This window comes from Convolutriloba macropyga, chromosome 2, assembly GCF_964194025.1.
Source record: "Convolutriloba macropyga chromosome 2, txConMacr16.3, whole genome shotgun sequence".
Lineage (NCBI taxonomy): Eukaryota > Metazoa > Xenacoelomorpha > Acoela > Convolutidae > Convolutriloba > Convolutriloba macropyga.
Window position 1 is genome coordinate 67,456,998 of NC_134469.1, and position 22,500 is coordinate 67,479,497.

At 29.2% G+C, this 22,500-nt stretch overlaps 1 protein-coding gene across 1 annotated transcript in view; it reads right to left on the reverse strand.

Moving 5' to 3' along the window:
• Window positions 1–22,500, reverse strand: part of LOC142334976 (uncharacterized) — a 139,509-nt gene that overhangs the window by 92,043 nt on the left and 24,966 nt on the right. The window contains exons 4-6 of the mRNA XM_075383303.1: window positions 19,476–19,577; window positions 13,063–13,344; window positions 11,387–11,590 (exon numbers count right to left, since the gene is read on the reverse strand). Coding sequence (XP_075239418.1) covers window positions 11,387–11,590; window positions 13,063–13,344; window positions 19,476–19,577 — 588 coding nt within the window. The remainder of the gene's footprint in view (window positions 1–11,386; window positions 11,591–13,062; window positions 13,345–19,475; window positions 19,578–22,500) is intronic.

Sequence of the window (22,500 nt, forward strand, 5' to 3'; positions counted from 1 at the left end):
GAAGGTTTTGCTAACAGATTTGATAACGTTGAAAACGCAATATTTGATATCATATTACCGGGAGTTTTTGAAAGATCTGAATTAGCAAATAAAACTTAAAACATACGGTAAAGTTATAAGAAAAGCAGATAAAAATAAAGTGAGTTGTAATATGTATGTAGTACAAGGAGAATTCAGCTTTGATATCAAAAATTCAATTGGGTGTTTGCTAGGATTTAAGGAACAGACTTATTCAACAGATAGTTTTAAAGCAGACAAAAAGTAGATGAAATGAGATTCATTACTATCCCTCTTCATTGTAAAATATCTGGTACTAAAGATACTGGTAAAGATTCAGATATAATATAAAGCTTTATGTTTTTCTTACTTAATTGAATTACCAAGCTAAATGAAAAACATAATTCCAACTAATATATTCTAAAAATTCTAATAAAAGGAGCCTAAATTGAAATTTTTATTAGATGAGTATGGAAGATATGGAAGAACAGTTGAATTCAATTGTGATATTTTAAGTTTTGCTTTACACCTGACACTGTCAGCTGGTTGAGGACGCATCAAAGAAGTGATTTACTAATCTAACGTAGTCAAAATGTTTGTTGCATATGTTAGATTAATGTTTTTTTTCTTGATTAACGTTTTATATTCAACTAATGTTTTATCTTATTTTATTGTTTTATGTCATACTTAAGTTAAACTGTTGTTTTATGCTAAACTTTTAAATTAACATTTCTTTTTGCATCTAGTGTAACCACCAACTTCGTTGATTGTGTGATAGATTAATTTTTATGTAAGATCATTGTTTTATATTAAACCTCAAGTTAGAATATTTTTTTATTTTAGATTAAATTCTAAATTATCTTTATTAATATGGACTTCAACAAAGAACTTTTGGTTATAATAATGATATGCAGAATGTCAGACAAAAAAACCAAATGATCAAGCAACATTGAATACTGTTAACACAATCATTAACATTTTGATTAACAGAGAAAAATCGCATTCCACTTTCTTATGATTCATATCTTGAGGTTGACTTTGAATTAGATCATGAATTAATGCACATATAAATGTTTCTAATATTAGACTTGTTATTTATGGTTTATTTGCTTTATTTATTTCATTTTAGTAACAATTGAGTAGCGTAAGAACAATTGTAGGAGAATTGTTAGAACAATTGAATATTTTGTCCTTTGTCATCACAATCTTCTAATGTATAAATTAATAAAAAGTACTTATGATAAATCTAAAGATGGTTTTGTTTTTGTTAAAAGTCAAGCTGAAAGAGATAGTCAAATGATTGCAATTCAATTTATTGCTGAAAGGGGACATATGTCTAGAACGATTAAAGTGATTCATCTGTTTGGATTCTGAAGTCTTTTATGAAAGGTTATATATGGGTTAGGATTTAAATTAACTATAAAGAAAAAAAACGATAGAGCGTCTTTTAAACTATTATGCTGGTGCTGATGCAATAGTTCATGATGGTATAATAGAAATAAGAGATATATCATTACGAGCAGGTTAATGTTATTGATATAACAGAAGGTTATCGTATGATTGGAAGCAAGTTTTATGCTGAGGATAGAATTACTCTGAATTATATTAAATATAAATGTAAGGAAGCATACAAAGAGAAAGCATACTAGTAAATCAAATATTCTTTTTCTTCTTGATCAAAGTCAAAAAGCAGCTCTAATCTTGCTAGTTGTTTGTTATCATTTAACTTATTGTCAATTAATATGGCAACTGCGTATCAAGTTAGTGTCCTTCTAACAAATTTTTTTTTTCTTTCAATTCGTTCAACTCAGCAGTAAACACCTCCTCTAAATTATTATTGTCAAACTTTATATATATATATATATATATATATATATATATAAATTTATATATATATAAATATATATATATATATATATATATATATATATATATATTTATATATATATATATATATATATATATATATTAACTTGGTCTATTACTGTGAGTATTATTATAGTCTACTACTATTAAGTTTAAAATAGTTTAATAATATCAGTAAAAAATTAAGTTTCAACAAGTTTTCATATAGTCCAAATCTTAGTATTAATAAAGTATTCTTCTATAAGTACTTGTATCGTCAATTACTATACTACAATCTTTTTAGTGTTATATTAAATAATTAGTAGTTCAGATTGTGATTGGTGCATATAAGATTCAGTATAATAATACTCCTTTGGGTTTTAACAAATTTAACAAAATATTTAGCTCATAAGATCAATTTTCTTTTTGTTCTCTTCAGATGGTTTAAACCTTTACTATTTGTTTTGTGTTTTAGTCTTAACAAAAAAGAATATAATATACATACTCTATTATCTTTTTATACGAAATGACCCAGCTTCAAAAGTTTTAAACTAATTTATATTGTGTTGCAGGTAGACTTAATAATAGTACAAATAATATACATGGTATAACCAACTCAAATGATCGCAAAATAGTGAAAGGTACATGTACTAATTGCAAAAGAATAAAATCTGTTATTGAAGCTATAATTCAAGCTGAAGCATTTAATAATTTCTTGGAGAAAGTAGGTGAAGCTTTAGTTAATTTTGGGAAGAGTTGCTAATAATCCAGTAAGAGCTGTAGAAATATCAGGTAAAATTGGTCCAGCCGCAGTAACTAAAATCCAAAAATGTATAATAATATCATCAACTCCTAATTTAATTAAGTTTCCTACAACACTTAAGACAAAAAAGTAGTACGGAAAAAAGAATTAATATGAATTTCAATATAGATTTTAAATTAGGTTTTTACATTTACTTGTCTTTTTTTTCAATTTTAATTTTCTTGTCAAATTTAGAGGTTATTTTAAGTTGTGTTTTTTTATATGTAATTTTAATACTATCATTACTAAAAATATGTTTATTTCTGAATGTTAAAGAAAAATAAAATTTTTAAAAACATTTGATGCAGTTTTTTATTCAATTTTATTTGTTATATTATCATTCATAGATTTAGTTTGCCGAAGATTTAATTTTTCACCAAACTGTTTAGTAAGAATAAACATCTGTCAATTCTTGGTTATCGCATTTTGTTACTTTGGCAAATGCAGTTAGTGAAGACAAAGGTTAAACTATATCTGATACTGCTTCTAAGTTCTTTGTTGTGTTGGTGGCAACTGATAATATAATTTCAAACATCTTTTTTTTCTTGGCAATGTTAATTTGTTTTATATTTATCTGATTTTTCCTTATACTTGGTTGTTTCAGTTTCATAATTAATTACTTTGACGGCCAAGAGTTGATAGCAAAGTTGTTTTCTGATCACTCGATGTCAGCTCTTCCTATCATTGAGAAGCAGGGTTTGCAAAAAGTTAAGTATTTCACCCACGAACAGGGAAGGTGAGTTGGGATGTTTTATGTTTTTATTATGTTTGTTAAATTTCCTATTTGCTCAGATTTTCTACTTTATCAGTTGTTTTCTTACATTTGAGAGACTTCAGTATAATTGAGGTTTCGCTTCCTCAAGAGGTGGTGATGTTGGTGTTTTCATTTTCACTAATAAATCAAATATTAGTTTTTTAGTCTCCTTGATCAAAGTCATAAAGCTTCTCTTGTTATGCTAGTTGTTTGTTATCATTTAATTTACTGTCAATTAATATTGCAACTGCGTGTCAAGTTAGTGTCCTTCTAAGAATAAATTTTTTTTCTTTTAATTATCTCAACCCAGCAATAAACACATCCTCTAAACTATTATGATCAAAATCGATTTTAAATTGATTATAATTAGAGATTGTATCACCAGCAACTTTGTTACTAAGACTGAATTTTATATTTTACAATTCCAGTTTATTTTATGGCTAATGCGGTTAAATTATTTGAGTTAAGATAAAATCCATTAATCATCTCATCATTAATTTTATATTGGGTTAATTGAATAACTTTTTTTGTTGTTTCTTCAAAATCAAGATTTCTGATTTCGTTGCTGTTTTTACTTTAAAGTTTAATCCTATTATTAGATGAGATTAAGTTATGATCACGACGATCCTTTATTCTTTATTAACAACATCTTTAAAATCAGATGGTTGATCTAAACTATTTATTAAACGTTAAATTCAATGTTAATATTATCTTTCAAGAATTGTTGCTGTGCTTTGCTTAATCTTAAGGAATTTGTTTGTTGGTTCGCAAAATATAAGCTGTTTCTTTTCACCTGCAATTTCATTCATTTTTAGAATTATATTAAGTTATTCTAAAAACTTATTGCTTGATTCAAATTTGAATTTTCAGATTTTAATAATTTCTGCTTCTATTGGTACTTTTTTATTATTTCTGCATTAGAGTCTTCTATATCATATGTTGCTGGTTGTGTTGTTAAATTTTTGTTAATTTTAGATAGATTTTCATTCCAACTGGAAATGTAACTTTTTGAAAAGACGATTATCAGAATTTCTTACAAAACTACAGGATTTTTTTGTACCCATAATTTTATTAGAAGTATCGTAATATCTAACTTTTTCTGAATTTTCTTCGATGCTTCAACAGGTTGTTTATTTGTAGTGGAAAGCATCTTATATTTATACGTTTTAATTGCATCCTTCAACCAATTACCCTCACCATTGATAAACATCATTGTCATAACTATGTGCAAAAATATTTCAGCTAAACTGTTCTTTAAAAACAGCTTTCAAGTCACTATATTTAGAGTATAATTCTGTTTTAAGTTCTCTAATTAAAAATATAATTGTTTTATCATAAAATCACAAAATCAATATAATTGTTCTATCAATTCAAAATTCTTCTGGTGTTTTACCCTCCCCTAAGTTTTTCTTAAAGATTGGTTCATTTTCATAATAATTTCTTGCGGGGGCCAAAAGGTCATTGCAACATTGTTTTTTGATCCTCTGATGTTGGCTCTTCCTATCAATGTTAGTCAGGAATCGCAAAGTGTTAGATTTTTTAGCTACTAACAGGGAAGGTGGGCTGGGATCTCTAATATTAATATTGTCGTTGTATTTATTATCAACTAAGATTTTCTCTTTCATTAATTGTTCGCTTATATTTAAGGAAGTTGGGTATATAAGAAATTTGGTTTCTTCAGGAGATGGAGTTGTTGAAACTGTCAACTTAATTAGTAATTAACTATCAAATTTTTCTATTTTATCTTCCTGATTAAAACCATAATTAATCTCTAAGCCTGCTAAACCATTATTATCATTTTTCCTCCTTTTTATCTTGTTCAGTTACATCGTTTTCAGTGACAGACATAGTCGAACCTTTTGTGAAGTCATAAAAATATCTCTTACTTTTATCAAATTAGGATGTTTTGTATATGTTTAAAAATGTATCAACTTGTTTTATTTCTATTTTGTTTGTTTGTTTACCCATGTCTTTTAGAATACTAATAACATCAATGTTAATTATAAACATGTATCTTTTATCATCTGGTGCAGTCAAAAACAGAGGATGTTCTAACAACTTTAACGAACTTGTAATATTTTCAAGGCTGGTTGTGTTCTCTCCTCTATATTTTGTTCTATTATGTACTAGTTTTGAAAATTTAAAGTTTTAGGTTAAGGATCAAGTGATACCTCTATGTTGTCATACAACTCTTGTTGTCTCAATTTACCTTCTAGTTTTTTCTTCTATTGTCTTTCTCTAACCTACTTAATTCATTTAATGATTCTAGTTTACCAATAATTTTGAATAATTCAAATTATTTATTTTGTTTTTAATAAGAAACTATGTTATATCTATCATGCAGTACTATATATCCATCATGTTGTAATACATTATATCTGTCGTGTAATATTATTTATCTATGATGTGACGGTTAATATAATATTAAATTAAATCGACCAAAATATCTTTCAATTGTTCCTAAGTATGTCTGGATCTATGCGTCTGAAAACAAATATATGATCAACATATAAAGTTTTTAAAGCTAAGTCTACCAATAGGTTAATGTTTTTTTCACATATTATACAAATTTTGTATAACTTTTTTGAGTTTATTTTTGACTCTGAAAACATAGATGTCCAGTGTAGAAAACGTAGACTTTTCCGATTACAATCCTGAAAGACTAAATCTTAATATTGAATTTTTAGAACATTCAATTGGACTTTTAAAAACTTTATGCAACAACTATTATTAGAAGGAACGTTAAAATTTTCTTTAGAAAATTTTTGAATAAGGATCAATTGAAAGATGTGGAAATTAATGATAAAAGAATTGAGCAAAAAAGCCTATTGATAAAGATTATCCTTAATGAGTATATTTACGATATTATAAACATAGTAATTTTTAAATAACGACTATGATAATGATTTTAATAATCTTGTGAAATCTCCGCTACACAGTCATAATGGATTATATAAACATATTTTTACTAAAATTGGTCACATAATATTGTCTATATTTGAAATTTTTAATAATTGTATATTTACTTAAAATTTTGATGTACATTGAAAACATAAAAAAATGTTTAGAGTTTGTAAATACTGAACGGACTTTCACATTGGCTGACAAAAAAACCTCATCTGTTGTTGAAGACCAAACTCCTTGTACTGCTAAGCGTATAACTGACGTAAAAGTTACTTAACGTAAAGGTTATTGAAAGATTTGTAATTTTAGATATAATAATACTCATTATAATTCATCTGATCACAAAAAGAGATATGGGAAATCATGAATCGAAATCAGTTGTAGATCAATACATCATCAACATCTTATAGAAAATCAGTAATGATTACAAAGATGTTGTTTTATTGGATGTAATAGAAAAGTTATACAATAATTATCCACAATTTAAAATCAATATTTGTGATAGAGTACAATACAGAAAACCTTCTGGAGAACATTACATACACCCAGGTTAAATAATCAAAAGCTCATAAAGCATCAGTTCATAAAACTAAAAAAACACTTTAAATCATATCAAGTAATAAACCTACATAATTATGATAATAATTGTCTATAATTGTGTTTGATTACATATTTACATCGAAATGGTTTTAGCGCTACCTAAATTTGTAGTCATAATGAGCCAGTGTATATAATAGAACTAAACATAACTCTTGGATTTTTTCCACCATATGATTATAAACGATTTAGGAAAAGATTGGAGTTAAATAATAATTTAACACTGTTTAATTTTTTGAATCTAAAATTACATAAAACTATTAACCTTGTATTAATATTAATAATGATCCAGTGGTGAAAAATCTTTTTTTATTACAACGGGCACTCTGCTTTATATAGACAATTATCATTTTGGTAAATAAATTTAAATTTTTCCAGAGCTTTTGTCCATTTTTAATGTGATGTTCATCACTTAAGAATGAAAGTGCATTAATTAATCAATTAGATTTGTGTGTTTTGATGGGTAGCAGAAAATTTACATGAAAAAAAAAACGTTTTTTATGAATTCATATTTTGAATGTAAAACTGTTGAGTTTGAACAAATACGTGTTGCCTGTGGATTATCTTTTGCAAGTGTATACAAAAATAAATTTGATGTTGAATGTGAATTATATATTGGTGACGGAGTAACTGAATGGGTTGTTAAAAACAAACTTTTTTATTATTAAAATAAATGTAAAGATTTACTCAAAATGAATTTTCATATGATCGTGAAAAATGTCACACCTTTTTTTAATTGAAATCATTAATACTGTTATAAGGAAATAGTTGAAGACATAGTAATAGTTTTATGGCCAGCGACCCATCATGATTTACAAAACTGAGTGGTATATAGGATCATTTCACTACTAAATTTAGAGGTTAAGCTTACAATAAATGGAACCTTCATGCTAAGAAGTCTACTTTTGTATACTATAATTCTCAAATTGATCAAATTATGATAATTATCTTTTTATCAGAAAAGAAACAAAGTATTTGAAAATAAAATTTTCAGCTAAAACTAATGAAGACAGTATTATTTTGATTCAGGATATTTTGAAGTTTCAGATATGCTTAGATCCTTCAAATTGTTTAGTTTCTATTGATAATTTCTGGACAAAATTAAACAAACTTATAAGTGATGATAATTATCAGCATTCATTAGAATATTTGAAAAACATGAATTGTAACGCAATCAAAGACTATCTTATGATTAATCTTAAAACAGATTCTTTGTTTATTGTTGATGTATCTGAAAGAATGAGATGTATTTAGATATAAGTTGAGGTTATTTTAAGATTGATCCTTGTTATACTTTGTTATGCGGTTTAAAATATAATGGTGTTCATCTTAAAATTTATATAAAAGACAGTTGATATAAACCATCTACAGATGAAATTACAGAGTATTTAGTGAACTTAATTACCAACCTTTTAGTTCAACTATTGGATAAAATGTAATGTAGATATATGACGTACTCAGAAATTGAAAAGTAAGACAATTAAGTATCCATTATTCCCTTAAATGACAACAGCCAAGGTTATTCAATTTACAAAGTATCAAATAATTAACATGAACGAAAATTATAAACCAAATGAAAATTTAATGTAAAATTTACAGACATTTTATTAAATTGAATAATGAATAAGAATCTATGATGCATAAAGAAACTTATACATCAGTCAAGCTGGGCTATGCCAAAGTTGATAAAACAAAAGTTCATAATTTCATAGGAACACTTTTAAATCAAATAAACAAATTCTACATAATAGTTATAATATTTGTCTATATTGTTGTTTAATTTCATATGTACTTCCCAGTGGTTTTATCCTATAAAATTTGGTAGTCTTAAAAAAACAGTGTATATCGGAGGAATGAAAATAAATCTTGGATTTACTCCATCGTTTGATTATAATCATTTACAGAAAATATCAGTGTTAAATGAGAATTTAACACAGTTAAATATATTTTACCTAATTGTAATTAAAACCATTAGCCCCATAATCTTTTAAAATAATGATGCGAATGGTTGGAATCTTTTTAATTCAAAGTGGCACTATGTTTAATGTAGAGATATATAGTTTCTATTACGTAAATTTTTCCATAGTTATTATCCATGTTTAATGTGTTGTTCATTATTTAGACTGACAATGCATTAATTGAACAATTAGATATGTGTAACTTAATCGGTAGCAGAATATTTAGAAGAATATAAAACCATTTGTTATTCATTAACAATTTGGATGTAAAATTGCTGAGGTTCGACACATAAAAGATGCTTGTTGATTATGTAATAAAAGTGAATACAAAAACATATTTGATAATGAATGTGAATTTAATGTTGGCGATAAAGTAGTTGAAAGGTTTACTAATAGAATTTGTTAATTTTACAATGTATATAGAGATTAAATTGAAAAAAATTTCCTAGGAATGTGAAAAGTGTTACACCCTTTTTAGCTGAAAACTATTATTACTCTAAAGAAGAATTAGTTGAACACATTGTTAAAAAATGGATGGTCAGCGACCCATAGTGACTTGCAAAGCTGTATCATACATGATCTTTTCACTGGTAAATTTAGAAGTTATTTCACAATGAATGCAACCTTCAAGCTAAAAAACCTAAATTTGCACCACATTTTGTATAACTGATCAAATTATGACAATCATCTATTTATCAGAAAGTTAGCAAGGCATATGAAATTAAAGTTTTAGCTAAAAATAAAGAAGACTATATGAACATTGATTTAGACGGTTTAAAAAATCAGATATGCTTAGATTCTTTGTTTCAAGTTAAAAATTAGCTAATGAGCGGTGTGTAATAATAAAAAACATATATGAAAAAAAATAGAGAGTTTTTCCTAAAGAAATTTTTAATAGTTGAGATACGTTTTATGAAATTTCTTCACATGATAAACTATATTCAAAGTTAAAACAAACACATAGGTGATTATAACTATCTACGAGCATTGATTTATTGGAAAAAATTATTTGTAATGCAATATAACCCTATCTTATGATTTATATTAAACCAGATGCTGTGTTGATTGTTGATGTATATGAAAGGTTTAGATGTATGTGTTTAGGTTGTTGTTAGATTGATCATTGCTATACTTAGTCAACTCCTGGTTTAACTTGGTTGCGTGGTTTAAAACATGCTGATAATTATCTGAAATTTTATAAGTAAAATCCAGTTGATATAATTCATCTACAGGTGAAATTAGAGTTTGTAGAAATTTTAATTACCAACTATCCTTTTCTACTATTGGTGATTTTTTTAATGTAGATGTATGACATACTCAGAAACTAAAAAGTAACACAATGAAGTATATATTCTTTCCTTGAAAGACAACAGCTAATATTGACCAGTTTACAAATTATCAAATAGTTAACATAAATGAAAATTATAAACCAAACGAGAAGTTAATGTTAAAACTTTCATTTATATCTGAGTATGTAACTGATGGTGAGGTTTTAGATTTGTATTATAATCATTGGTTAAATTTTGGAAATTGTTGCAATGAAAATATTTATATATGATAAAAGTGAATGATTAAGACCTGATATTGAAAATAAACATCCAGATTAGTTCTTCTGTTATATTGGATTTGTTATATTGGAAAAAAATCAAGTTACATATGTATAAAATAGTTTGTGATTACTTTGAAGAATATCATTCCACAGATACAGATAAGGTGTTTTAACTAATAAAAACACTATTGATAGTACCATTGATCATGATTTAAATAAAGTTAGTGGCATCTTAAGTAAAATTGAGTTAGGTCAAATGAACGATGAGATATCTAATGATGTAATTAAAAAAGAGTGTTTCTTTAAAGCTCAAGCTTGTTGACATACGATTGTTAAAGCTGATAATTAGAAAAAGTTATAAGGTATTACTAAAGATGCAATTATAAATCAAAATAATATAACAGATTATAAAAATGCAATCAATTATAGTATTGAATGTAATGAACATGATACAGAAACAATATGAAATATCGATAGATCCGTTTGATGGAAAGGGCTTAAAAAATTATTATTGTCTGTTTAGTTTTTTTAATTAAGTTAATTTTTTGTAGATCATCATAGTTGCTATCATTTTAGCCATTGAGTCTGCAATTTCTAAAATGTTTTTGCGAGAGTTTTACAGAAATTATTGTTTTTCTTGAGATAATAGTCATTATCATTTCATCATGTTTTGAACCATTTGTATGATCAACAAAAGCATCAAGATTTTTTTTTCTTCCAACAAACAATACAGTTTTTTGAATTGGCTTGTTCCATAATGGATGTTTATTTGTGTATATAAAAATATTTAAAAATTGACTGGAACTGAATATGAAATTTTCATAGTGTAAAACTTTTCCATACATACAGATATATGTTTTAATGAAATATTTGATTAAAAAACATTGACTAACTTTAACAAAAATTTTCTTAAATAGAATTTTGGTGTGTATACATTGTTGTCTTAGTGCTGGAGACATTACCCTCCCTTTAGACATTACCTTCTATCCTGAATTGCGTTAATCCAGAATGGGTATTTTCTATGGACTCAGTATCGTCGTAGGACACTCTGTGTTCTCCATTGGTTGTTGTTCCCGACCACCAGGAATAATTGTAGAAAAGAGAAACCCCTTCGAATCTGTTTATATCGATTTCCATTTCTGTGTTTGTTCTGCTGTAGTAGAAGATCATTGCCTCAAATTTCTCTAAAATAAAAGTCAATGCTGCAAAAATCAAACATAACAAACTCACGTCTGATAGAATGCTTTCAAATGACCCTTTTACTTTGTATGCAATTTAAATATAAATTTGAAGTCCTATTTCAACTGAATCGTCGCCTGTGGATTTCACTTACCTTGATTACAGGACAATACTCAGAATTTTTGTAATTAAATGTCAAAATGCATTAAATCGTGAGATTGCAGACATTTATTGCCCCAAGTGTGCCGAATTATGTATATAGAAAGCACAGATTACTAATAATATTGGTCAAATTTGCCCTTAGGTATATAACACTTTAGGCATAACTTTGCACTGAGTTTTGTATACATTTGGTTATTCCCCTGTGATTCGAACTTTTTATCGCCTAAAATCTGAAAAATTCGTCAATCTATCCCTATAACAAATCTTGTCAGGTAATAAACTGTCTGATTAAAACCTTGTAAGACAATTTGTCTGGTTTCGCACAATAAAAAAATATTTAGTTGTTACAAGAAAAAAATAAAAAATTTCAGATTGAAAAATTTTTAGCCTGTTAGATCTGTCAAGTTTTCAGCAGACAGAACATTGCCCGTTGGGCGAATTGAAACTTAAAGCTCTTCATTTAATGTCGAGACACAAGCTGTCAATCACATTGGTTCCAGACACATACATTGATCACAAACTTAGTTTTTTTATTCAAATAATTCAAATTTTATTCAAATATGGAAATATCCGTGGCAATTATCCACGGTGCCCGTTTTTGAGAGAGCGTGGACAACACAACAGTGTCAAGATTTTGTTACTCTTGTCCACACCCTAGTCACACTAGTCTATGCCGTCACTGTTATCCAGGTTTAATATCCGCGATTACACGTGTCATTTAGACTAAATGGAAGAAAACCTATTTGGTGATTAATTACAGAAATATCCCGTCTCTCAGCTCAAAAGAAAACTAAGCCTTCGAATTTGATAGTAATACAGGATTTGCCTTATGACTGTTGGGAGGAGGGGGTTTTAGATGTGATAAAAAATGACAAGAAAGGAAGTGTCAATTTTTCCGGGTACACAGACATATACTTTAATTTAAAAATATGTTATAAAAATTGACTAAAATAAAAGTAAAATTTTTTAAAGACTAAAAAGATAACATAACGACTAAAGCAATATGTGTCCGTATCCTGGTCTTACAGCTGGGGCATCGTTCTATCCATTACTACTAAGCAAAAACTTAATATAAACTTATTTTCTTCATTAGGTCAAATATCGAGAATTTCTGGTTTTTTTTCTGCTAAAAACGTGTTTTCCTATTTCCGATCATACCCATCAAAATCCGATCGCACCGTTCATCCGTTGCATTTGTTTATTTTGAAACTGATCGAGGTCTAATAGCGAGTATAGATGGTGACATTCTACGATGGGAAAAGCAAGCATGTCGAATGCAGGGGCGGGATCAACATAATTTTCCTAATCTACTAACTGTATTCCACTGGCTGTATTCGGAACTCAGAATTGTCAGCGGGTCCAAATGCAATGAAACCACCGAACTCGTAGCCATCAGAGATGACAAAGGTGAGAGAAAAAGGGCTGTTTGTACATCCATGCAAAAACGGCTCCTCGTCTTGTTTGAATACGATTCGAATTCCGCAAACACTCCCAGCAATGTTTCCAACGACTTCAGTGTAATAGTACAACTCCACAACTTGTACATTGGATCTACCGGAGTTGTCCTCAAGATCGACATTGCCGGTGACAGTCGCATCTATCAGAAATGTTTATATGGTCATATCAAAAGTATTAAATACGTAGTAATATGCTCAACCCAAAAAAGTCAACCCCTTTCATTTTTGTCTGTGTACAATCCTGTACCCGGGATGACCCAACTTAAATATCACAAAACGAAACATATGCGCCACTTCATTAACAATGGAACTTTTTTTCAGAGTTCAAACAAAACTCCAAATAAGCGATTCCTGTTTTTATCAAAGTCCTGGAACTGGTAATGAAACTTATAAGAGAACTGTTTCCTGCTTAGGAGATATTTTTGCTCCTCTGTTATGTTAAGCGATAAAACAAAAAATCACTTTTTTTAAAATAATAATTGATTTTAGTTGCCACCCACTTTAGCGGGGCGAGGAACTATGTACTCAAACAGGCTTTTTTGTTCAGTCAATTTTGGCCGATCAATATATTCATTGCAGATGGTTGTGAGTGGAGTTATTAGAAAGCAGGTCCAGCGTAGACGATATAATAAAACATTTTTTCAATTTCGTCAATCTCATGGAAATAGCGAGGTTTAAATTTTGTGGACATTTTACTGATTTTCGTTTTTATTTTTCTCAATTTCCGTATTTTTACGAACGTTTTTGCCAACTTTGCCGAAAAATGTTTTAAAACTTGCAAAAATAGTATTGTTGGTTTTGCTTCTCAAAACAAAAGTTTCTTGTTGAGTTGTTTCATCCAATTTTTGGCTTAAATTATTGCTATGTTTTTCAAAATTCAGCATTCTTTTTCATCCGAAAAAGCACGAAATAGGCTTTTTTAGCCCATAAAAATTGCTGAAATTACTGACATAGTCTTTGCTGACACAGTCTTTCCTAAAAATTGCCGACACAGTCTTTGTTCATTCCGAAAAAGTAAAATTTTGTATTTTTCATTCTTTGAGAATGGTCTTGAAATAAAATTTTGTGGGTTTTTTCTTAATAATTTATTTCGATAACTATGCAAAATGCGTCAAATAAATTTGATATATTGAGATTTTAGTCGAATTATCCTTATCCATAGCCTTCAGAATAATTACGCAATTACGCTTTTCTAGCGAACAAACAGCAAAATCAAGGCTAGTTTTGGTGTAATTTTTGTTTTTTGAAAGCCAAATAAAATTAGATTGGGCTCACTGGATGTTTTTTAATATTTTTGTTTTTTTCTGCTCTTTTTTTACAGAAAAGATCAATTCAAATCAAAGCCTACTGGTGACAGGTCAATTTGACTTCCCATGGAGTTTCAAGAAAAACTTATCTAAATTTTCAGTTGTAAGCTTATGGACGTTTTGACATATAAAATACAATTTCAAAAAAAAGTGATTGAGTTTTGCAATATTTTTTCGTTTTTTAACTTGTAGCTTAATATCAATAAAAAACAGTTTGCATCAACTTTAAAAGAATAAAATTTTTAAAATGGTTTCAAATGCTATTGCAAATTTTCACGAATAAATTTTGATATTTGAACTATTTCCAGTCTTTTTTTGGTCTTGTCACGTTATTGGCAGGTCAGATATCACATTATTGGCGTTTAAAAAGGGGACACAAATTAACGCATCAGATTTTCAGTGAATAGATTATGGTTTTAACTGCTTCAACAGCATTTTCTAACAGAAATCAATCGGAATTTTGTTTGTTTTTATTTGTAGATTTTTGTTGATGTACGACATATTCTGAATAATGACTGGTCTCAAAGTATTCACAACTGGTAGGCAATTAAGCCAAAACTATGGATGAGTGGGTCGGAACATTATGTGCAAACGCACATTACCGAGCCGCCTTGTGGAATATATAATTGAACAGTGGCTATTACAATGATCACTTATGTGTCATTTTCAACAATCAAAGAAGATCACTGATATTAATGTAGCTGATATTCATTCCATCCAATCATACACAGATCATTGGAGGTTGCTTCATGACGTGTTTCTTCGGAACTATCAACAAGTCTACTTCAGTACTGGATCATGGTCAACTGTAATTTGTTTTTCTCTAAGCTCATAAAATTTTAGTCTAATTTACCTCTGATTCATGTTATGATTTTGTCAGGATATATCATTATCAGTTAAATGTTAATTTTGAATCTCTTTTGCAGCGCTTTTCATTTTGATTAGGAGGGTTTCAGCAATTATTTGTATTGTGGTTTCTGCAAAATATTCATCCAGAAACGTTAATAACCAGCAAACATCTCAACGATGCACACGCAGACAAAATAAAATTGGTTTAACATAGAAGTCGAAGGAGACAATTGAAGACAATTTTGAAAAACTGAAACTTTGCATTTCTTTCCGTTGGGGAAAATAGAATGTTACAAAAAATTGCGAACATGTGATACCAAAACGGGGGCCACAAAAGAGTTAAAACCACTGTACAAAAAAGAATTGTAACATTGTCATAAATATTATCATTTGATGCTAACTGTTGCATGAAAACTCGGATTGATATAATTCACCTAAACAAATACAATGCAATGACCCCTCTTTTTTCAAAACTATGCCACCAAAATATTGTATCTTTGAGAAAACCATCTTTTATTAGCACCAATACTTGTCGGTTTATCGATGTCAGTGAATGCAGACTCAATTTAAAAAATTACTAAAACTTCCTAAAACGATATATACCATCAAATCTTCATATTGATAAGCTACATGCTAAAGTACTGTGAAGATAGTATCTACCATTGCGAAACGCATGTGACTTGTCATCGTAGAAACCCAAGTGGACTGGGGATGGTTATCTTGTAAGATCTTGTAAGATTCTGTCAGAATCTTACAAGAGGATGCATCGTCTTACAAGATTTTCTGACAGATTCTTACAAGATAAGCTTTCTTCTTACAAGATCCTTTTAAGATAAGCATTCGTCTTATTTGACTCATACAAGATTAACCGTTCTCTTGCAAGGATCGAAATACGCCCAAGACAAAAAACATGTAATTTTTTCTAAACAGTGTAAAATTTGAAAGTCAAAAAAAAAAATTTGTTTAAAGAGCATAAAAAGTGAGGGAAAAAATAATAATTTCTTTCACGTTTTTAGTTTTCGGCAATAGGTCAAAAGTAAAAGATAATAATTTTGTACTCATGCAGCAAAAATTATCTTGAAACGCATTTTTCAATCAAATTATCAGTCGAAAATACGCAACAATTCTCAAAACATCAATGCATTTAATGAAGAAAATTGCGCATAAAGGAACCAATGAGAATGCAGCTTAACCGGAACGAACTTGCAAGAATCTTACAAGATAACCATTAATCTTGTAAGATCTTTCAAGGTAACCATCTTTTGAAAGAAATTTGTCATAACTTATAAGATAACCATCTATCATAAAAATCTTGTGAGATCTTACAAGATAACCATTCTCTCTCGTCCAGGGAAGACATCAGTTCTGGACAAATTTAAACATCTTTCTGAGAATTGGTTTGCAAGTCACTGACACCATCGATTGTACGCTAACTGTTCTTAATAGTTACCACACATTTTTAACTTAATGATGAACAAAAAAAAATCAACCCGAATCCCTAAGAATCTGACCTTCAGTCACATGGAAAAAATTCCAAATGCTGCGAAAACATTATTACCAGAACCACTTTGCAAAACTTGATCATAAATTATATACAATCAAAAACAGGAAACGGGTCCAAATACCACTGGCTTGATCCATTGTAAACGATTCGAAAAAATATGACCAGATGCTAATTTTCTCTTCAATTAATTTAATTTTGAAGTTCATAGAAGAAAAATCGGAGTTCGGAAGGATGTGGACCGGAGTTCTCCGTCGCGCAAGACTGAAGAGTTTACCACTATGCTACCAAGTGCTTTTGCGATCTCATCTCATTTTAACGGCTGCAGTCCTGTCAAAAACAGGAAAATATATACATCGCCCCGATCGTTTCAGCGGTTTCAAATCTGTCTAACGTTTTTGCTTTTAACTTTTCTGATTTATTTTATCCCTTATACATTAGACTGCATTTGCATTCCTCGATACGAAATCACTCCAGATAACTAACCGTTCAGTTTTGTCGGTCAACAAATTGTTTTGCTCAAAGTACAAGCTGATTTAAATTGAATAAAAGTTTTATTGACTTTTTGTTAATAACCAAAGTTACAAAACAGAATTGGAAAATCCTAGTCCAACAAAATGTAGCCCTACAACTTGGCTAAAGTTATGCAAAATTTAAATTTTTACTATTTCAATCAATATAGAACATGTTACACTCAGTTTTACTAAAACTGAACAACCACGATAATTTTAACTTAAAACTATCAAATCTCTCTATTGTTTTCATTAATCCAATGCCGAACAGCATTAGAATTCATTGCAGCCAGTACTAGAATCTGAATTTATGCTTTGTAAAAAGATTCTTTTTTACTTAGGAACAATGTTACTCAAGATGAAAGATTAAGAATATCAATGTTAATTCTCTTTTCGGCAAGTCAAACGAGTTGAACTGTACGATCACTATGATTTACAGAAACAAGACACTAAAGTAGATAATTTACTGCTCAAGGAATTGTGCTTAAATAGGCGCTTTATGTTAGTTTAACTTGACAAAAATTTCATTTGTTTTGAGTAGCCTTTAAAGTTCCATTTATGCTGCTAGGCACGTGGTTTCACATGAAAAAATAGATCTCTGATTAGTTGTAGAGAAAGATGTCAACAAAAGGTAAACAGTTTTCCACAGCGTAACTTTTCACTGCCAATTTGATGCCACAGGAAGTTTGTTAGCCATATTTTGTTTGTTTTGTCGACCTATTTTGTTTTATTCTGTTTTCTGTACCAACAAAAGATTGATACGCGAACCATGTGTAAAAATTTTATAATAAATTTCGACTTTGCTTCCTAATAGACTTTCAAATACAGTTGTTGACTTCAGTACATTAGCTACTGCTGTTGGTTGTAAAATGGCACCCTCGTACACTGATTGGTACACTGATTTCCGATGAAGACAGTTTTGGTCACACAAAAGTCAAAGAAATCAAGCATGGAGTTACTCGAGTTATCGAGTTACTCGAGAAGTGAAATCAAAACATTTTTTAAAGAAAAAAAAACGATCAAGCAAACAAAATCTTTCAGAGGACGCACACATTTACGATAGTTGCTTCTAACTTCGATCGAGAACATTTAATAACGGAAATTTTGTTAGCAATGCTTTTTTCTTAACCTTTTGTTTCATCATTTTGTTGGTTTGTAATTCGACTTTTTTAGAAACTAGTGAGTACTTTCTAATTTAATTGCAATGTGGTTCTTGAACCCGGGTGCGTAGCGCATGCAGTGTTTCTAGAGCGCGCAGCAGTCAGTCAATCGATTTTGATTGATTACTTCAGCTTATGTACTCTAATAAATTGAACGTTTTTTTCGGTTCAGAGAACGTTTTTCTTTATAGAAAAAATAGGCTGAACGTCTTAATGTGCAGAAAATAATCAGTCTGAATTTTAGGCTGTCCAGAAGAAAATCAGTGCATGGCTCATCCAATTTTCATTCTGTGCAGACCAAACCCAGTTTATTTTTCAGTCTGAAAAGAAAAAAATCAGAAAGAGTTTCTGAATTTTAAAATTATCAGGCTATAAAATGCCCTTTCCAGAATTCTTGAATTAGAAAAAATTATAATAAGAATTTAATGATTCAGTGCTGAATTTTACTTCGGGTTAACTCCGGGATGCTTTTGAAAAAGTCTTCTAGTCTTTACAACGGTTGCATAACGGAAGCAACTGTGGAGCTCATTAGACTTCTTTTCTCCGCCACTATCCATATTGAATCAAAGCACGAAAGCAGTGAGAGAATAGGGAGCCAAATAACAAAACAGTTTTGCCGCTGTATCAATTTTTCACAGTATTTATTGCGCGCTAACAAATTATTTTATCGGTACGTTATGCAACTGTTGCTAAAGAATTCAAGCAAAAGCAAATTCAAGTAAAGAATTCTTTAAAGCAAGAATTCTTTAAAGAAGATTGTTTCAAGTTTATGAATTGATTAAGTAAATTTTACGGTTCGAAATCCTTAAAAAATCCAATTTGTCAGTTGAATCTCATTTCTCACGTCCACCTTGTCCTTGTGTTGCTTTTGACACGACGTGCACCATAAGGTTTTGGTTGGTCACGCATTTTGAAAGAGACAAGAAAAGAAGATGAAATTACCATCGCCTGTTGTTGTTCCAAATGTCTGCGCGTCATCAAAGTTATTTTGCATTTGCATCACAATGCCACTTGTGTTTACTCCGTCTATGCTGTAGACAAAAACTAAAACATACTTTTTCACGAGTGAAACTTCAACATTTTCCTTCTAACCATGTTCAAATTGTCGGCCATTTCTCTTCAAATGAAAATCAGTGCATTTTGCAACAAATGCAGCATCTCAATATTCTTGACAGAAAACATAAGATATCACGGCGAAATTTTGTTATAATTTAAATGTATACATGTTTCAAAAACTTTCGTGCTTTTAGCAATTTGGGTCGGCAGTTTCTAAGAACTTAATTTTCTACATTCAAATTTGATCTAGGTGGTGGCAACGCTGAAACTTTTGGGAATAGTTTTTAAAAAAATGCGCATATACCTTCACGATGCTAGTGAAGTCAACTGGTAGACTGCAAAAACAAATCCAGAACAATCTATAAATTCTAGTAGAGATACTTATCCTCACTTCACGAAACTGCCAACTCAAGTAACGTTCAGTTCGATTCCATAGAAACCAGATTATCACTTGTAGCAATAGCCCGGGAAAATTTTTATCTGAGCAGTTTCGGATGGATTCAACTGAGGAGAATTTTCTCTTGATTTTCCAAAAATGACGTCAAAGACAGAGCTAAAAACATATTTCCAAAACATTGAAAAGGTAGTACATATTCAGATCAAAGCACTCGTAAAGCGCTCATTGAATACTTATACAGATCTTTCAAATTTTTTGAAAAGTCGCTTCATAGATTTTAATAGTAATTTTTTTATAATACTTCAATGAGAATTTACACAAACAAACATTTTGATAAGTCAACATACAAAAGTTTTAGCAAATACTATTTTTTGACGTCCAATAATATTTTACACGCCAAAAATTACACGATATGATATTATAAAATTTTGAATATCTTAAAATATTTTCCCGGACGTTTTCTGGTATTTTCAGAAAATTCCCGGACGTTTTCTGGTATTTTCACGCGGAACCAATTTTCAAGACAGCGTGTCAGGTCTTACCCGAACCGAAATTTCTGATCAGACACTAGAAGATTTTGTAAGACATCTCATAAAATATTACGCTATAAACCTTTGATATAGCCTTAACGAGCTCAAAAACATCTATTTTGAAGAAAAAGAACAAAATGAAAAGAAATTGCGTAAAATATCTCATTTTTTTGTCAAATTTCATAGAAAAAGACTACTATGTAGCAAAAGAAACTTGCATCCTTTATAATAATTAGAACCTACAGCTATAAACTTTAATTCAATTACCAATAAATTCAATACATCAAAATAATGACTCAAACATCGCGAAAGACAAAAACGACAAAATATTTGAAAAAACTTCAAATTAATCAAAAGACAAAAGAAACAGAAAAAACTCATAGAAAAAAAAATGTTATAAAACAAACTAAGACCCAAATACTGTTTGTAGAAAGTAATTATCAGTCAAAATGTTTCAACTGCAAACAAAATAAAGAACTAAGAAGAAGCTAAAATAGTTTTTTAACAGCTGATAAAAACAAAGCTAACTAGAATTTTAGGTCGCGAAAAAAAGATTGTCTGACATAAGCTAGATGCGAAAAAAAGGACAGAAACAAAAACACGAGAAAAACAAAAAAGATTGCTTCTTCTTTTTTGAAACCTAAAGATCAATTTAAACATAAACAAAGAGATTCATTTACAATTCCTTAGTTAGCATGAAAGTTTATAGCTATCCTCTTGTATAGATTAAAATATAGAGCGTAGTTCAAAGATTGGAAACAGTAAATGTTTTGCAATGGAAATTTTCAATTTTTATCAAAATTGCATTTATAAGAATATTTATGCAGAGATTCACTTACTGAACGCCACATAACATTCAATTATAAGTTTCAAAAGATAGGATCTCTGACATTGAACGTTTTGTGGTAATTAAATTGAAAAAAAAAAGAAATCAAAAGTTGAGAAAATTCAGACAAAAAATGGCAAAATTGGTCAAGCATGTGTGCAATTCAGTAAAACAAAAACCTCAAGTTATAAAAAACTTTTCATGTGTGTATTATCAAAGATAAACTGACACAAGATCTGATTTTTAAAAATTTTGTAAGGAATGCTCTTTAAAAACTAAAGTTGAAAAAAATATTTTGAAAAAGTCGAAAGTGAAATAAAAAAAATGGGAAATAAATGCTCATTTAGCATTTAAAACATATCATTAGGCTCTAGAAAAACTGTAGCCTTCGCTTCAGAGATTCACAAAATATTTCTTTTGTCTATTACATACAAATATTATTATTAGCATCTTTTAAAAATTATTTCTATAAATTAAATTATTAGCGAAAAACTTGGTCAATTGGACAAAAAAAGCTTAAAATGGTTATCTATATGCGTCATTTTTCAAAAAAACCTTTTTCATAGTCAAAAACTCATTCAGTGATTGAAAATCACTCTCAATAACTTGCTCTGTTTGGAAAAAGTTAGTTGACTCGAATTTTATTATTTGACTTTTAGTTCAAAACGCCGTCTGAACGAATAGTACTTCCGGAAAGCAAAATTAATAAGAAAATCTGTACTCCTCTTCAAGTAGTAAAAAACCAAGAGAAGGCCGTTAATAGCTCAGATTGCTTTGTGGTTATTAATAATATCATGTCTGATAATATTTCACACGATGTAATATTAAAAAACGTACTATAAAAGTTTAGACGTCTTACAGGATCTTCGGTCAGAAGTCCTAAAAGTTTTTACAGAATTAATATATTGAAATGACGTCGCATGCTATAAGATATCACATTAAAAATTCTGATATGTGGCTTTTGGACACTTCGTTAATTCCTTAAAAATTCTTATGAAATCTCACAGGATAGATGTTTTTAGTTGTATTAGAAAATTTGCCAGCTGACCTAAAATTTTTGCTAAGATGTCTCTTCAGATCTTCCGCAGTAAGCATTGAGTTTGACGTTATCAAAGGCTATAAAAATTTTGATGACGTCTAGAAAATGTTACACAATAT